Raw genomic sequence first — 12,998 nt, 5'->3', positions numbered from 1 at the left:
TAGATAGATAGATAGATAGATAGATAGATAGATAGATAGATAGATAGATAGATGATAGATCGTTAATATATAGATTATACATAGATAATAGATAGATAGATTATACATAGATAATAGATAGATAGATGATAGATAGATGATAGATAGATACTTAGATAATAGATAGATAGATAGATAGATAGATAGATAGATAGATAGATTGATAATAGATAGATAGATAATATATGACAGATAGATAGATGATAGATAATAGATAGATAGATATATGATAAATAGATAATAGATAGATGATTGATAGATAATAGATAGATGATAGATAGATAGATAGATAATAGATAAAAGAGAGATAATAGATGATAGTAGATGACAGATGATATAATTGAGATATTAATTTGTGATAGATACAATCTAGAAGTAAAGCAAATCCTATAAATGATGTCCCAGTAACATTACAGACAGGTTTTTCTGCACATTTACTTGTGTTTCTCTGCGCACATGAGTAACTGCAGCTGTAACTAGCGACCCCCACACTGCCCGCTGCTATTATTTGTGTCTATGTGATAATCTCGGAATATTGTTATCGGGACGCTGGATTCTGGGCTCAGATGCTGCTCCTCTATCAGAGCGCTGCCGGTTATTATAAAGCTTGGACAAGTTGAGAACTTAAAATTGTTTTTCATTTTCTTGACGTTTCACATTTCTGGTTTCTCGTTGCCATTTTCCATCAGTTATTCACAATTTTAGGTTTAAAAATAATATAAAAATACCAAATCGGTTGTAGATGTAAGAGATGCATTTTTAACATATCCTGGAAGGTATCCTGAAATATCCCGAATGAAGGGATGATTCTTTGGTACTCATCATCAGACATTATCTAGAAAAACCTAGAAATAAATCTTTGCCCATCATTAATAGCTAATATATCAGAGATCCAAGACAATCCTACCAGGTTTTGCCGGTTCAGGCATGGTTGTGTCACCCTCCTCTTGGGTCCAGGCACAATCTCCCTCTTGACAGCTCAACTTGTCTCTTTAAAGACAGTCTCTGCTCTCCTGGGAGACGTGGATGAATGTCACTTGACCCCACGAGCTGGTTGCCAAATTCCTAAGTCATTCCATAAACTTCCCTAAACTTCTTGATGGGGGGTGTGGGGAGTGGATTCACGGCCTGGCCTTAATAGTATCAAGCAGGGGAAGGGATAGGATCTGAGTTTGTTAAAGCTTTCGAGACGCTCAGATGAAGTGAACTCCAGCTATAAGTATGATGGAGGAACCAGCTGCTCCTACATGTAACCTCACTGAGAATCGAGAGTTAGGAGGGGAATCCGAGCTGCAGCTAATCACTTTCTCATAGGTCAAAAATACCTAGAACTGTACATATTTCTCTAAGAACCTCTTATCTCAAGGTGCTGAGAACATAAGTCATGATTTCCATAATCCAAATTTATGAAAATAAGTCTAATATTAAAAAAAAATAGATGAGGGACCCACATTAGACCCAAATAATTTGCCTTCTGCAAGAATGAATGGCCACCACTTCCAGACAAACCTTCACCCTATATCTACAGTCAAGAGTTAACTCGAAAAGTTTGGACCCCAGTAAAAACTCTATAACAGTATTAGAAAGAAAGTAAAACAAACACACACAAAAAACGGACCCTCTTGTAACACGCACAAGATGATGACACTCTACCTTACCAAAATTAATAATTAGTGTCCAAACTTAATAGTAAAATACAAAAAAATAAAATAACGAACCATTTGGGTATCGCTGCTTGCACAATTGTCCGGACTAATAAAATATTCAAATACTTATCTGATAAGGTAAATGAAAAAAATTGAAAAAAAAAAATCCAAACGAAACCCCAAAAAAGTGACATTTCCATTTTTCCATTTTTCTTCATCCAAACCAAATGTATTTTTTCCCCATTTTTCAATACGTGTACATGACAAAATAAATGGTGTCACTCAAAATTACAGAATAAGTCATCTCGCAAGAAAAAACTGTTGTGTCATCATCAGATCAAAATAATTATAGGCAAGAAAGAAAAGTGAAAAATACTAAAAATAGCAGCGTCTGTAAAGGGTTAAACTGTCACTTGCCTATCCAGAGTATTTGGCTTAGAGGGAACGCTGCTATATGTCATGGATATTTTGGGTGAGCCTAAACAACATTAGCGGCTCAATGCCAAGGATGTTGTAGACATCTTTCAGCTTTCGTGTCTCATAATTAACCCTGTGACAACAAACAGGCAGAAGACGACAAATGTATAATAAGCAATACAGCTGCTAAAACACTAAATCCACAAAATGTTTGCAGAAATATTTCTTTGGTTTTTTTTCTGAGCAAAATACAAAGTCAAAAATCACTTCCATCAATCATAATTGGCTTTGTCCTAGGAGCTGTTTTTTCAAAACGACAACTCCAGTCCGCATGTTACTGGTGCTACCGCGAGCAGCCTGCATGGTCTAAACGTGCTGCCATGGCTGCAGCATCTCCAGACTTGTCTCCCATCGAGCACATCTGGGACGTGATTGGTCGGTGATTACATGGGAGCTGCCAGCAGAGGATCTTGATGATTTTCCCAAGTGCCGAACATTCCTCATTGATAGCAGCCGAGGCTGGAAGTGCCAAAATTTCAGCCAATGCTCAAAAACTCTCTTCAATAGCTAGCCAGTGCCACATCATTTTATTGCCCACCAGTATCAAAAAGGGCACAGTTTTAGTCAACCATGCTGCTGATCCGAGCTGGTAGTCTTCAGAAGAGCGCCACCCTTTTCACTTGAAAGGAGCGAGGTTGATCTTCAAGATGGACTAAAGTAGGTCCACCAAAAGAAAATTGATGACGCATGAATAACCCCATAAAATATATTTTTACCATTGTCTTGTTAGTGAAAAGAACCGGCTGCTAACTTAAGTGAAAAGCTCATGTGTGAATAATCCCTTATTTTACTTTTTAACGCGAGCCTATACATTCATCTGCTCATCCCTTCTACTCCATAACATTCAGCTCTGATTACAAGTCCAACGTGACAGGTTCACTCGAAGGGTTCCTTCACTCATGAGTGCGTGTCCTATGTGTGCTGGTTTTCCATGGACAGCACACTGACACGTTATATTCTATGAGGCTATTCACGTCATGATTTTTTGCTGACCGTTGGTCTACATAAAAAACTGATGGCATGTCCTATTCTTGTCCGACTTACAGAACAAAATTGAGCATTCGAGTGAATTGGTCTTCCAAAAAAAGGACAGCACATTGATGTAATGCCTGATGTGTGTTCTTCGCTGACGAAAAACGTAAAAACCTCCATCATTTTTTATTTTTTGCATACTGGAAATAACAGATGACACACAAAAAAATAGGGTTTAAGGAAATTAAACTACCATATATAATTAGCTGCCAGAAGGAGAAGGAATCTGATTCTGTTCAGAGCCCACCTCCAATAGCACAGATTAGCAGCAGTATTCAGGTGGGGCACAACATAGCAAAAAATAATTTAAAAAAAATGACACTTTATGGTCAAATATTACAGATTATTTTAAATAATAATGACATTAATAATTTTTATTTCTATGGCGCCAACATATTCCGCAGAACTTTACTTTTTAGAGGGGATTTGTACAGACAATAAAGACAATACAGAATAACATGTAAATCAGATACCAGGAGGAGTGAAGGTCCTGCTGCTCGCAAGCTTACAATCTATGAGGAAATAGGGGAGACACAAAAGGTGGATAATATAAAGTGCTTATATTGTATGGATATTAAGTGCATTGAGGGTGTGTGAACAGATGGTCATAATTTTGAAAAACATTTTGATAAATAAGATAAGGAGATAGGCCAGTCTAAAGAAATGTGTTTTTAAAACTGTGAGAATTGGGAATTAATCGAATTGTCCTGGATAGTGTATTCCAAAGTATTGACGCAGCACATGAGAAGTCTTGGAGACGGGAATGGGTAGAGTAGTAGACTGAGACAAGGGGGAAGATGTTAGGTGGTGCTGAACCATGGAGAGCTTTGTGAATGAGAGTGATAAGTTTATATTGAACTGGATGGGCAACCAGTGTAATAGCTGGCACAGAGTAGAGGCATCGGTGTAGAGGTTGGAAAGGAATATGATCCTGACTGCTGCATTCAGGACGGATTGGAGAGGGGAGAGTTTGGTAAGAGGCACACTGATTAGTAGAGAGTTACAATAGTCCAGATGAGAATGAACAAGAGCAACATAGTTTTTTGCAGGGTCAAAGGTAAGAAAAGGTCAAATTCTAGAGATGTTTTTGAGGATTTTAAAAAGTTATTAACAGCTTTTCAGATATTTTGGTATGAACGTGATTTCTGCAATAATCCCTTAATTTTGTAGAAATTATATTGAAGATGATAAGTTGGTAAGCATACAATGTGCAAAGCTAAGGTTTTAATACTAAAGACAGGATAGGACTGCCCCGACTCGTTACTTCTTGCCGCGGCGGAATGGCTTTTAGGCTTTTCAATCAAGATAGTGTTAGCTAAGTACCCTATGTTATTTACATGCACCATTTACCTATTTACTTGCTATAGGGTATATGCCCATTTTTTTGGGGGGGTTAATGTAGGAGACACTCTACACTTAGGGGCAGATGATAACAATCCCATAATAAAGCCACAGTGTCTGTCAGAGTACTGAAATGACAGTGTTAATGTAAGTGCCCCCAAGATGCTAACCACAATGGTCTCCATAACATTATTAGGCACCATGTCCCCCGAACAATATCAGTCACATCACCTTATAACACTGCCACCCAAAGTTTCATATAACCGATCTTTACTATCTTCTTAATGAGTTCCTACTACCATCTTGTCATGATTGCCTACCATGCTGCTACTATTGAGCACCAGTCATCTATGACTACCAACCAGAGTGCCCCTTATCAGTACCAGCCAAAGGGCCAACCTAAGAATTCACTTCTACCCTCTTCCCATGGGACTTTTAGTCACTCCCTACTTCTGATTTTTATGAACCAAAGGCTACTACTAGAGAGGAGCCAATCAAATTTGAATTTTTAGAATTGTTTTTTCACTGAACCTGGAAATTTTTTCACAATCTGCTTTTCTTTCTGCATTTCCTTTGTTATAAACATTGCAGAAGATTGCATCAGCCAAAGAAGGTTCATATAACCTCAGGCTTGAGCAGTCAAGCAGGTTTCCTCATCATGTATGCAGCTATCACATCACATGGTTAAAGCATAGCCAATCAGAAAGGACTACAATAGGCAGTATAAAAGCAGAGGCAGGGAATGCAGCAGCAAATTTGTGATGGACCTGGATAGTGAGAAAACATCACAGCTCACAACTTAGAAATAGAGATTCAACTCTGAACAAACCCTACATATAGTGTGGGACAACATAAAAGTGAAGAATTGTTACTGTCCAATTACCTATAGGCATGTATGTTGAGGTCACTTGGACATAAATAAGGCTATTTTTGCATTAAAGATCTTGAAAGGGGTTCAATGCAGTCCTAGGACATTTCAGATTTATACATCTTTTCAGGGCATTTGTTGTACTTTGGATTCACAGTTAATCACATTTTTGGGATTAACTCATCAGATTTGGTGAATTTAAATTTTAAAAGATCTGCTCTAGTTACAAGCATTTAACAATACTCCTTGTAGCTGCATTTTTTTCCTGAAAGTTATCAATGTACAAATGCTACTGTGCATTGTGTGTAACCCCCTTCATCATGCATTGCTTGTCTTCTCCCATGTTAGCCCTGCCCATGAATATGCTCTTTTTACTATTATTAAAGGGAACCTGTCACTTGATTCATACTGCCCAAACCACGAGGAGGATGAATCAGAGCCTGTAAAACAAATATAGTTTAAAGATCTGTCTGGGAACTACAGGGAAACACCTGACTAGTCCAGCACCACCCAACTAGCTTTTCCAACATGGGAGGAACCTGTGAATCAACTAAAGTAGTGAATGGAAAAGTAGGCCAGATCTATGTCTTCTCTGACATGTCGGAGCGTTTCAGTGTAAAACATACTTGGCTGCAATTGTGCTTCCAAGCTCTGATTCATGCTGCCTGCGGCTTGGGTAATATTTATTGACTGACATGTTCCGTTATTAATATGAATCTTTGATCTTCAAGCAGATGTGATGGGCGCCAACATAAGATACGAGATAGTTGCATTTGCTCTTTAATCATCTATAGTTATTACCTGTTAAATAGTTTCTATACTTTTGCCAAGAAGAAATTAGCTGGGCTCATAGCTGGTGTCATTATTTTCCCTTACATAGACATCTTCATTTTTAGGCCGGGATCACACACAGCGAGAAACGGCCGAGTCTTGCAGGTTAAAACCAAGCTCTGGCACCGGCACTCCAGAGCGGAGCGTGCAGCCACATAGCAATACATGGAGCTGCACGCTCCGCTCCGGAGTGCCGGTACCAGAGCTGGGTTTTAACCTGCGAGACTCGGCCGTATCTCGGAAGTATTTTGCTGTGTTCCGGGACATAGTGCGCCAGCGCATGCGCACTAATGGTTTTCGGCTTTGCCCCCATTTGGGCAAAGCATACTGCACGTGCGCAAGTCAAGATTGCTTTGCGCACGCATTAACTAGGGAGGAAAGCGAATCAACAGCAAGTCAATTTCGCGACCAGCGTGCGGCCAGCGGGAAAAAAGGGGTTAATAAAAGACTCGAAAACACTGCCCATATGACCCAAAAAAGGACCCGCCAAATTCAGGTGACAGGTTCCCTTTAAGGGATCACTCCAGGCAAAACCATTATTTGAAAAATGGCTTCAAAAGCTGAAATCTTGCACGTCTGATTAAAGATGGCTTTATTTTTCTATATTTTTAAGTTTTATTTCTTTTTTACATTTACTGACTAGTTAACCAGTATTACAAACGTGTTGGGACTCCTGGACGGAAAGGGGTTTTATGTAAATCCCACTCAAAACTAGTCATTCTGGGCAAGGCCATGTTACTGGGAGGGCCTAAATAATTCCAGGGAGGGGCAAGGTTGAACTGGGACGTAGCTGTTTTGAGAAATGTTGGCAACTATGGCAGATATACCTGCTTTGCGTGTGCTATCCGCAGGTATAGCGATAAATAGGACTGGTTGTCAATATCTGCCAATCGAGCACACAACCCAACACATATCATCAGATGTGATGTCACCAGTCTTGCTCACCTCCTGATGGGGATGTGAGTGGAGCAAGAATACCCCTTTAAACAGCTGCTGGGTCACTTCTCTATTTTACAGATGTAGGTTGCTCCGAGTCCAGCACAGGACCTAAACTAGAATATTGATTTTAACCAGCATTACCTTAAAGGGGGTTTCCATATCAAGACAAGTGGGCCCCAACATTTTGCGTACTTGCACTCGGCAAAGTCAGGAAGTTCTTATCAACTGTCGGCCAATCGCTGCTCCAGTCTCTGGGTTATTGGCTGCAGCACTGATACCACCTCGACAGCACAGATCACCTCTGCAGCCAATCACTGAGCTCGGCAGCTCCGCTGATGATTAAAGCACAAGCCCCCAAGCTTCAGTAGTGATGTGTTCTGTTGAAGTGACGTAAATGCTGCAGAGCCAGGAAAAGAGTGGGTGAGGGTGAGTACCAGTTGACCTTGTTATTTTACAGGTCTACAAACATTTGGGGTCCACTTTGCTGAAAGCTTGAGACCCCTTTAAATATATTTTATTACCTATGATTTGTCAGTTAAACGTACTTCTACAAAATGTTACCAGTGTCTAATTGGCTAAGGTCCACAAAAGAGTTTAGTAGGACGAGGTGGCATTTGCCCCAGGAGATTTATTTGCTACTTTGTCCCCAGTTGCCTCTGCTTGCTATTTTGAAACGATCGTTAAACCTCTTGAAAAAGAAGACCTTTCCTATTGCTGTTGCCATTTGTTTTTTGCAATCCTGACGTCCTCAGGGATCACCCAGGGAAATATCAAGATATCAGTTTCATCTACATTGGCCAAAGTCTCTACAAAGTCATTGAAGCAAAAAAAGTGTTGCCATTGAAGAGAATGAGATTTGCAATTGTTTGATGGTTTCTTGCAAAATTATTATTTCATAATGTAGCATAAATGCATCCAAATTATCACTATTTAATAGATTACATTGCTAATAAATGTCACATGTTTATTAAAAACCTCATGAACAGAGGTTGGCTGATGGCAATGTATAATAGGTTGGTGATAGCCCTAATAGGCTGCTAATACTATGTTAATTGCCATGCATTTGGTGCAGGCTATCTAATCCAGAGCTAATCTTGATCATAATCACTTTCTAACATTCGCTGGCGCCTGAACTCTAATGAGCCTCAGCTCAGATTCAGCATTGTGCAGATGGACATATAAAACTTGTGGCAGTAGACGCGGATGAACGAGAGAAGAACAAAGGACTCATTCGGGAAGTCCGATTTTTGCGTATGAGTGTTATCCATGTTTTTCGCCGATAGCACTCAAACCCTTGATATTCTAAGAGACCATTCATGTCTGCTACTTTTCTAGGACTGAGAGTTCCGCGGCAAATATCAGAGACACATCCAATCCGGATCAGATCAAAATCGGCCATGCATGTCAATGGGTCTTTGAAAAAATTTGACTGCTCTGAGACATCCGAGTGTGGTAAGATTTTCACAGACTGTCAGAATGGAGTAGGTAGAGAATTTTTTTTTAATTCCTCCACGTATGAGAAAATCAGATTACACTCTGTTAGGAGTCGAGTTTCCTCTGCTGCACAGGGGGAATCTCGATCCGTCTCCGCTGCGGTCTCCCATTCTTCTCCAGCCACAGTGGAGTCTGCTCAGCAGGGACGTCGATCCCAGCATCTCGCTCAGTCTGACTCTGTGCGAAGAGTTACTGCTGCTTTTCCTGCTTCTGCCATTGAAGCCAGTGCTGGGCAGCGGCGAGTGGACGTTTCTGGATCTAAGTCCTGCTTTTCTCTGTCTGAGCATGCCCAGGGCAGGATCTCCCGTTGGAGATCGAGGGTCACATGCTCAGGTACTGCAGCACATCCTATTGGTCCTTTTGGCAGGTCCTGAAAGGGCAAAACTTCTGTAGATGTTTCCTGTGCTGCAGCTATATAAACTGTGCATGACCGCACGGCCATGCGCTAGTATTGTCTTGTAAATATGTGTGTGTGTTGTGAGTGAAAGTCGCTCTTTAAATAACCCTCCCTATTGAATGATTGTTCGCGGAAGGTGTATGTTTGCTATCTAGCGACCGACTTATCCAACAGCACGTAACACACATTACAGCTACCAGTTGCTGTGTCCGCCTGTACGGCGCCGTGCGCTTGCTCTGCGCTTTCCTGACCCAAGCCTGGGTGGTTAGTGGCGTCCGTCAGTGCGGCACCGCACGCACTCTTGTGCCTTTATATTATTATTTAGTTTCCTTACACACCCAGTTGCGGTGTTGTGCCAGCAAGGGTCTAATCGGACTTCAATCCTAGTTGGGGTTGAGTTCGCTGACTTCTTGCTCGCGCTCTATGTGCGGTACCGCGGTCCTGTGACGCAACAGGATCGCTTCCTTCACGCAGGGTGAAGTTAACCCGTGTGTGTATACTTATAGTACCGCCATATAGTCCGTCTTACTAGCAGCAGGGTTTTTACCTGCACGGTGGACCTCGGACTGCGAACGCACCTAGTTCCATTTCATCTTGTACTTGGTGTGTTCCGCCAGTCCTTAACACACTCATACTACATTTTGGTCATACTCTGATCAAAGTCAGATCAGAGTCTGATAAGAATAATTGGTCTAATTTTCTCGCGAGTGAAAAAAATCGGCCTTAGTCTATGGTCAAACCAGCATAGATTCTCTCACGCAAGAGAATGGGATTGATTATTGTAATGACACAACATTATTAATCTTGCAGTTTTCACAGCCAATAACAGCTGTTTGGCCAGTAGGACTGGCATTAAGTACTGTGCCCTCTAAGGCTACTTTCGCACTAGCGTCGGTACGGGGCTGTCGCGCTGTGTCGGCCCAACGTACCGACGCATACGGTGCAAACGCTGCACAACTGGGGCAGCGGATGCATTTTTCCAGCGCATCCGCTGCCCCATTGTGAGTTGCGGGGAGGTGGGGGCGGAGTTCCGGCCGCGCGTGCGCGGTTGAAAATGGCGGACACAACACAGCAAAAAACATTACATGTAACGTTTTTTGCTGCCGGCGGTCCGCCACAACACGACAGTGGCGACGTGTGTCAATGCGTCACAATGCGTCGCTAATGTTAGTCTATGGGAAAAAATGCATCCTGCAGACAACTTTGCAGGATGCGTTGTTTACCCTAAACAACGCATTGCGACATATTCAAAATGACGCTAGTGTGAAAGTAGCCTAACATGACTGAAGGCCCCAAACTAGAGATGGGCGGATTAGGCAAAATTTGAATTCAGTAGTTCGCTCAATTTTTCCTTGGAAATTTTGACTGGTAGAGAAGTCATTCTCCGCTAAATGTAATGTCCCTTATTATAATGTCCCTAGAGCATAACAAGCATATGTTTAATAAAATTAAAAGTTATACTCATCCCACTGCTCGCCTCTCAAGTCCCTCCATTACTCACCACCACCCATCCAATCCTAACCGTGTCGCCAAGGGATTTTCATGTCTTCTGCACTGTGCCATGACTTCTGGGTGTCATGTTGAAATTTGTATTTTCTACTCGCCTTACCTCCCCCCCAAAAAAAACACGTGTTAAAAGGGTTGTCTATTGTAATTAAAATTAACATGTTCACGTGTAGCAATGCTGCATTTTTTAAAATTAAATATTGCCAGAGATCGTGCTCACAGTGCACTAAAAAGTGACTAACAGTGTTACAAAAAAGTGCACTGTGATTCACTCAAATAAAACCCTCTCCAACAGGAAAAAGGCCACCAAAGTTTGTTCCCTGTCCATCCAAGGCAGAAGGCCACAGCGAAAGTCAGGGACAAGTAGCCTCCCTTATGCGAAGCCCAGGGAGACCCAATCTCACTCCTAGCATCTGCCTGGCCTCCCACTCAATCGAAAACAATCAATGGTTGGCTCCTCTTCTGAGAGAGGAGAGCCTTGGTCAGGGGGAAATGGAACCTGATGGCCACACACTTCCCCCCAGACCTATCAGAAAGGAATCTCTAAGGGCATCTCATCTGTCAAATTCAAGTGCAAGGACCTACAGTGAAACAATCAAAGTAAGTAGTGAAGGATTTCCAGTGTAATACTGGCTGGACATTCAACTGGGAATTGGAAAAAAAATTCCCCATACTAAGCCAAAAGGCCTGGAAAAGGGTGTGAAATTTAAAGTGCATGTCTAATGTGCCAAAAGACAAGTGGGGTTCCCAATCCCAGTGAACTAAGGCACTTCAGGGTCACCACCCTGGGGCACTGTGTAGCAATACTGCTAAGATACATAAATACGATATACTTAGACATTACATCCCCATATTCTTCCAGTTGGTTTTATGTTTACAATGGCTACAGCTATCACACCCTATATGCCTCATGTGACCCCTGCAGCCAACAACTACCATATTACACAATATCAACGGACAGGTCCCAAAAAATAGAAAAATAAAAATTCATACTAAAAAATAAATATAAAAATATAGTCCTCTATATAGTGTAACGCACTCCCCATAGGCCTGTATATAGTATCATACATTCCATAATCCTCTATACAGTATAATACACTCTCTATAGGCCTCCATACAATATAATGCACTCCCCATAGTCCTCTATATAGTATAATGCACTCCCCATAGGTCTCTATTTAGTATAATGTACTCCCGATAGTCCGCTATATAGTATAATACACTCCCCATAGTCCTCTATATAGTATAATCCACTGCCAATCGTCCTCGATATAGTATAATGCACTCCACATAGGCCTCCATGCTGTATAATGCACTCCCCAGAAAAAAAAATACAAGACTCACCTCTGCTCCTTGTTTCTCCACTGCTCCGGTCTCTGCAGCGAGCTCCCGCGCATCTCAGTGCAGTGGGCACCATGTACTGATGTTATCACGCCTGCTGTTATCATCTGTGTAAGTGACATCAGACATAGAGGGAGAATGATGGGAGAGGGAGTGTGTCACTTCCTGTCTCATCATTGCTTTTAACTGTATCGGCATCCAGCTGATAGGTTTGAACTTGTGTTGTGGTTCTGGCACCGGCTCCCCATCCTGCCCCATAGCGGCTGCATGGCAGTGCAGAGAGATTGAGTCTCCCTGTTCTGCCACAGAATGTTACCGTATCGGCGTGCTGCATAACATAGCTCCGGTTGTGCCCCTCAGAATGCGGGGCCAAAGGACCACACCCTCTGCCCCCCGGTAGCTACACTACTGGTCTGTCAAAAAACACCACATAGATGCTTTACGTGAAGTTTTACCACTAGGGAAGGAGAAGCTTGGATTCTTTTCGCATACAAGAAAATGGAAGCCACACTGACGGTAAAATTGGACACAAGGACCAAAGTGGATGACAATTGGATCAAGCACACTGATACAAATCTGTCCTTTTCGTCTTGAAGGAAAAAAAATGGGTGTCTAAATAAAGAATAATGTTTGCTATATCTCTCAGCAGCCAAACAGGTTCAGCTCCTATGTACGTTCAAAATACTTGATGACCTTTTTTTCATAGCCAAGAGTAATGAATATGGCTGACTGAATCATTTGAGAAAATCAGTTCCAGTTTCATCAGTGTTTTTGATCAATTTCATCAGATTTTCATCAATTTGGTCAGAGCTTTTGGTCATGAGAAATAAGTTTCTCTACCTTCATTGCCGAGTTTGATCCGACACTTAAATTAATATCGGACAAGTCTTCATGATTTTGCACGCACAATTTGGTCCGATTGAATTATCACAGTCCGTAGACTATATATTATCGGGGTGCGTGCTGTCTGTGCAAAACACTGACGTGTGCATGAGCCTTTATAGAGAGACCGATCTTGGACAAAGAAGCCCACAGAGGGGTCATTTGAGAATTACATTGTAGTTAAAGAGGTGCAAAAAGTGGTGAG

At 41.6% G+C, this 12,998-nt stretch overlaps 1 protein-coding gene across 2 annotated transcripts in view; it reads right to left on the bottom strand.

The window, feature by feature from the left end:
• The window catches only part of MYBPC2 (myosin binding protein C2), a 128,596-nt gene extending 127,557 nt beyond the window's left edge, over window positions 1-1,039 (bottom strand). For both annotated transcript variants that reach the window (XM_069741152.1, XM_069741153.1), the window contains exon 1: window positions 947-1,039. In XM_069741152.1, coding sequence (XP_069597253.1) covers window positions 947-968 — 22 coding nt within the window. In that variant the 5' untranslated portion in view covers window positions 969-1,039. The remainder of the gene's footprint in view (window positions 1-946) is intronic.
• Between the last annotated feature and the right edge of the window lie 11,959 nt (window positions 1,040-12,998).

This window comes from Ranitomeya imitator, chromosome 10 (assembly GCF_032444005.1).
Source record: "Ranitomeya imitator isolate aRanImi1 chromosome 10, aRanImi1.pri, whole genome shotgun sequence".
NCBI classification, from domain to species: Eukaryota; Metazoa; Chordata; class Amphibia; order Anura; family Dendrobatidae; genus Ranitomeya; species Ranitomeya imitator.
The sequence above is the reverse complement of the archived record's forward strand: the minus strand, read 5'-3'. Positions and strand labels throughout refer to the sequence as shown.